Source organism: Pseudoliparis swirei, chromosome 9 (assembly GCF_029220125.1).
Source record: "Pseudoliparis swirei isolate HS2019 ecotype Mariana Trench chromosome 9, NWPU_hadal_v1, whole genome shotgun sequence".
In the NCBI taxonomy this organism is placed as follows: domain Eukaryota; kingdom Metazoa; phylum Chordata; class Actinopteri; order Perciformes; family Liparidae; genus Pseudoliparis; species Pseudoliparis swirei.
In genome coordinates, this window is record NC_079396.1 from 27,076,452 (window position 1) to 27,082,236 (window position 5,785).

Sequence of the window (5,785 nt, forward strand, 5' to 3'; positions counted from 1 at the left end):
CTGAACTCTGCATCAACGACGCGACTCCTCAATCTGTATTGGTAAAAGTTGGGCGATTAATATTCTCCCCTTGTGTGGCTCCTCCCCCTCGTTTGTAATAATCGCTCACATTTTAAAAATAGTCACCGTGAACCACATAAAGAGAGGAAATAAAATGTGAAATCGGTCGGTGGTTATTCACACACACATGGTTGTGTGTGTGTGTGTGTGATTGGAACACCGCCCACAGTGTTCCACTTGAAGTCACAGACAGATGGGAGTCAGTCACGGAGAGAGAGAGAATTACCCCCCCCCCCCCTCCTACATCAGTCACCGGACGCTTCATATTCACCAGGTTGCCTTGTGTGTGTTTTTATTTCCTTGTGTTCAGGACGTGTGTGTGTGAGTTTGTGTGTATGTGCGTGTGTGTTAGGTTATGTGTGTGTGTGAGTTTGTGCATGTGTGTGATGACCCTTGACCCCCAGGTTGTGTGTATCATTCCCTCAGACAGCAGGGCCTCACTGTGTGATAGAAACCAGCGTGTGTGTGGCATTGAGGTCTTTGTGTTTAATCCCAACATGAAGGAACAAAAACAAACAGTTTAAAACTTCTCTGAGCAATAAAAAATAAAAATACAACTCAAATATGTAAATATACTAATGTCACCACTTTGATACGAGTACACACACACACTCACTCACACATATACATCATACACATTATACACACACACACATTACACACACACACACACACACACACACGCAAGTACACACATAAACTCACATACACTCACACACATAAACAGACACACACACACATAAACTCACACATACACACACCTGCAGCAAATTAGTCCACATGTAACAGTAATAAATGACGACACAAACTCAAATGCAGCCTGATGGGAAATCCATCCAGTGTTATCTTGAGGAGGAGGAGGGATGGAGGGATGGAGGGAGAGGAGGAGGAGGAGGAGTATAGGTGCATCTCCTCCGCGTGGGAGCGTGACTGAACTATGACAAAGCACCGCCGGTAGTGGGTCTGTTTCTCTCTCTCTCTTTTTAAAATGACTCAACCAACCGGGAGGTGGTTCCCCCCACATGGTCCGGCCTGCCCCCCCCCCACACACACACATGGTCCGGCCTGATCCCCCCCCCTCCACACACATGGTCCGGCCTGATCCTCCCCCCCCAAATAAAAGCAATGCATTCACAATCTAAGGTGGCATGCTGCCAGCGAGAGAAAGCGCAGTGTGTGTGTGATGGATGCAACTGCCATGTAGAGAGAGAGAGGGCACCTATATATATATGTATATATATACATATATATGTATATATGTATATATACATATATATGTATATATATATGTATATATACATATATATATATGTGTATATATATATATATATATATATATATAAATAATAATAATATATATATAATATATATTCTCTCTATATATATATATATATATATATATTATATATATATATAAATAAATATATGCAAATGATGCCTGACACATCCCGGTGTTGACAGAACGAGTCACGTGACGGTGGAAGATGGCGCAGCTCGCGCTACATTGCAGCTTTCTCGGGATTTTCTCGCGCGCGCTCGACAGCAGCTGCTCGACACCGCGACCCCGTTACCTCCTAATCACCGGGACCGAGTGAGCAGCGACGTTCACGCCGGTCTGGCGGGGGATCGAGTCGGACTGGCGCGCGCGCACACGCGCACGCGATTGGCTGAGAGAAGAAATATAGGTTTTTAAATAGAGAGAGAGAGAGACCGAGAGAGAGAGAGATTTAGATGAATGAGCTTCGAGGAAAATAAAAGATTCTCGTTCTGCAATAACACCTTTTTTGGGGGGCGGGGGGGGGGGGGGGGGACTAGAAAAAACGCTCACAGCGTGCGTGCCCGCCTGCTTTGCCTGTGCGCTTGTGTGTGTGTGTGTGCGTGTGTGTGTGTGTGTGCGTTACATTAGGTGGACACGGAGACTGCATCAGACTGGAGACACATGCCGGGGACATAATAGAGCGGAGTTATCGAGGCTTTGATGGTCCTTCCCTCCTCCTCCTCCTCCTCCTCCTCCACAAACACAGACGCCAGGATCCAGACTCCCGTCATGTTTAGTCCCATGTACGAGCAGCCTGGAGAATTTGTAGCCTTCAGCTCCCATTTTTTTCCAGCATCATCATCTTCATCACCATCATCACCATCATCATCATCACCATCATCATCATCTCACGATATCGACATAATGTGGCTCGCGCTACCGGAGGGAAAATAACCAAATATGTGGATACCGACAGAAGAGGAGAAAATTGGAGTTGGTGAGTCTCGTTCGATTCTCTTTTGTTTTTTGACGTTTTTTTACAAATTATTTTTAAATTGTCTTCAATCACGTCGGTCAGATCTTTGTATTTTGTATTTTTTCACCCCCATATATATATATTTTCGCTCCTCGGCTCATCCAGCCCGTTATTATGCCCATCACACCCAGCGAAGACACACACACACACACACACACACACACGCACACACACTTGTAATGGCTGGTACACACGGGCAGTGACTGCATAGAAAGGGGGAAATTGCGTGGGATGCTACAGAGATGCTATCTGCACACACAACGCGGGCGGTGCGTTGCCTCCTCTGTGTGTGTGTGTGTGTGTGTGTGTGTTTGATGGTAACGCACAACAACGAAAAACAAAATACAAAAACACATGCGTCAGTGTAGCATTTATTGTCTTTTTTCTCTTTATGAGCATATCTGAAGGAAGAGGAGGGAGAGGGGGGGGGGTAAAAATAAAAGAAAACGCGATTCGTGTTGAAACCACGAGGGGGCATCGTGACTGCGTCCCCTCCAACAGGTGAAGGCTGGAGTCGACCTGTAGACGGGGGGAGACCGTCCTAATGCTGCTGCAACCACAGAGCCCCCCCCCCCCCCTGTGCACTCTGACCCCCCACGAGGGAGAGGGTGCATCATGGGTGCTGGTTCCCACAGAGGGGCCGTGAGTCACGGCCAGATGCTCGCTGCTCGCAGGTGGCGCTCACGCCCACGCGCTCAGAAACACGTTGTGATGAAGACGGCCGACGCTGCAGAGTCACAGAATCACTGCAGGTGTTTCTGTTTTCTCTCTCTCTCTCTTTTTTGTTTTGTTTTTTTGTGACGCGCAAATGCATTTGGTGGGTTTTAAACAGCGGAGGGAAGTCGTCTGTGTGTGTGTGTGTGTGTGTGTGTGTGTGTGTCTAAGGGAGGGGAGGGGGGGGAACAGTTCGGCGCATCCTCCGCATCAGTCTGTCAGTCGGTTGCAGAGTGACCTGCCGCTGTCCAGGGCTCTGGGGAGCTGTACCTACCCAGAACATACTGTACCTTAGCAAAAGTAGCCGTGTTATCGTTTCTTCTCCCGCCTCATCTTGTGTTGTTACAGTGGCACCATTTTGCATCCTGCCTTTTTTGCCCGTAAATTGCCCTCGCACCAATCTTGCCATGCAGTGTGTGTGTGTGTTGGTGTGCGTGTGTGTGTGTGTGTTCATGGGCTGCGTCTGTAACGAGGGGAAGCAGCTGGAGACCACCTCATGAAACCTTAATGCCTCTCTTAGAGTCGCTGCCTGTTCATTTGTTTGTTTACGCAGGAAGTTATTAGTGACCCGCATGTCGAGGCCTGATGGTCACCGGATCATCACCAATTCATCTGTTATGTATATATATACTTATATATATATATACAGTATATATAACCAAACTAAAAGCTTACCTTGCGGTACATTTTTTTATATATATACATGTATACATTTTTTTACATATATACACACAGAAACATGAAGGTGCATCTGGAACCGAAAATGGTTCTTTGATGCCATAGAAGAACTATTTCTGGTTCCACAAAGAACCTTCCAAACCAGGATTCTCTAGAGAACCATGTCCTAAAGAGTTCTCAAAGAACCTCTTTCATGTTTCCAACAGATGAAGACTTAGAACCACAAAGCCTTTTAACCCTTGTGTTGCCTTCGGGTCAATTTGACCCGATTCAATGTTTCACCCTCCTGTCGCCTTCGGGTCAATTTGACCCGATTCAATGTTTCACCCTCCTGTTGCCTTCGGGTCAATATGACCCGATTCAATGTTTAACCCTCCTGTTACCTTTATATTTACTAACATATTTTACCCTTGAGGTCAATATGACCCCAGCTATTAAAATCTCCAGAAAATTATTAGAATTAATATTGTTTTCCAAGTTTAAGTGTGAGGTACTTTATGTTTGTTTGTTGACTCCCGAAAGAACACCGACATTAAACATTGAATCGGGTCAAATTGACCCGAAGGTGACATGAGGGTTAAATATTGAATCGGGTCAAAATGACCCGAAGGCAACACAAGGGTTAAAGAACCATTTGAGAACCATTATTTCTCTGTATGTGCTGGTTCTGGGTCTCAGCAGAACCTCCGTGTTCAGGGTTCCACTCCAACGAGACGAGAGAACCCCCAAAGGGAACCTTCAGAGCAGCGTCTGAGGAGCCAATAACGGAGGATTCATAATCCACCATGTTCACCGTCGATGACATCACCGCTCCCTCGGCAGAACATGTCACGTGACCCCGATGTGAGGTCACAAGGTCATGTGACCCCGATGTGAGGTCACGAGGTCACGTGACCCCGATGTGAGGTCACGAGGTCATGTGACCCCGATGTGAGGTCACGTGACCCCGATGTGAGGTCACGAGGTCACGAGGCCGAAGCTTTATATTCTATATTACAACTATTTGTCCAAACATGGCAGCGTGTCATGATATTTAGACTGGAAGGAGACGCTTCATCCAATGGAACCAGAGGTTCTCTGAAGAACTCTTTAAGGACATGGTTCTCTAGAGAACCCTGGTTTGAAAGGTTCTTTGTGGAACCAGATATGGTTTGTCTATGGCATCACTCTGAAGAACCATTTTTGGTTCCAGATGCACCTTCATTGTTCTGTGGGTTTTTCTGTGGGTTCTTTGTGGAACCATTTCTGGTTCCACAAAGAACCTTTCAAACCAGGGTTCTTTAAAGAACCATTTCCTAAAAGAGTTCTTCAAAGAACCTATTAAGGTGTCTGGAACGGAAAAAAATGGCTCTTCAGGAGAACCACGAAGCCTTTTAAAGAACCATTACAGAACCATTGTTTTGTGTAAATATATTTATATATATTTAAATATATTTATATACATTAATATATTTATATTATATATATGTATAAATATATATATATACACATATATAAATATATAAATATATATATACATATATATAGATGTATATATATTTTAAACAATCGGTAGCTTCCATGTTTGGTTGTGACGTTAGAGAATGACAAGCAGGGATGTAAAGGTCAAAGGTCACGTCACATAGTGTCTGTAGGTACTTGTCGTGTTGCTCTGCAGCAGTAGAAAACAGGAGGAGTGATACCTCCCTCTCACCACGCCGCTCTCTGCTTAGGGGGAACGGTTATTATAAAACTATTAAACTATAAAACTATTAAACAATAAAACTATTAAACTATAAAACTATGAAACTATGAAACTCTGTTCTCACTTCTCCACGAAGAAAAATGAACAAACAGGAAGTGGAGAACTTCTCTGAAGAATCTCCTCTTCAGCTCGTCATCGAGAGGTTCAATAGAAAGCTCCTCCTCCTGCTCCTCCTTCCTTTTCCTCCTCCTCCTCCTCCTGCTCCTGCTCCTCCTTCCTTTTCCTCCTCCTCCTCCTGCTCCTCCTTCCTTTTCCTCCTCCTCCTGCTCCTCCTCGTGCTCCTCCTCCTTCCTTT

General features: G+C 45.1%; 1 protein-coding gene across 3 annotated transcripts in view; it reads left to right on the forward strand.

Annotated features, from left to right (window-relative positions):
• Window positions 1–1,885: 1,885 nt before the first annotated feature.
• The window catches only part of dock3 (dedicator of cytokinesis 3), a 65,892-nt gene continuing 61,992 nt past the window's right edge, over window positions 1,886–5,785 (forward strand). For all 3 annotated transcript variants that reach the window (XM_056422524.1, XM_056422525.1, XM_056422526.1), the window contains exon 1: window positions 1,886–2,315. In XM_056422524.1, the coding sequence (XP_056278499.1) occupies window positions 2,279–2,315 (37 nt within the window). In that variant the 5' untranslated portion in view covers window positions 1,886–2,278. The remainder of the gene's footprint in view (window positions 2,316–5,785) is intronic.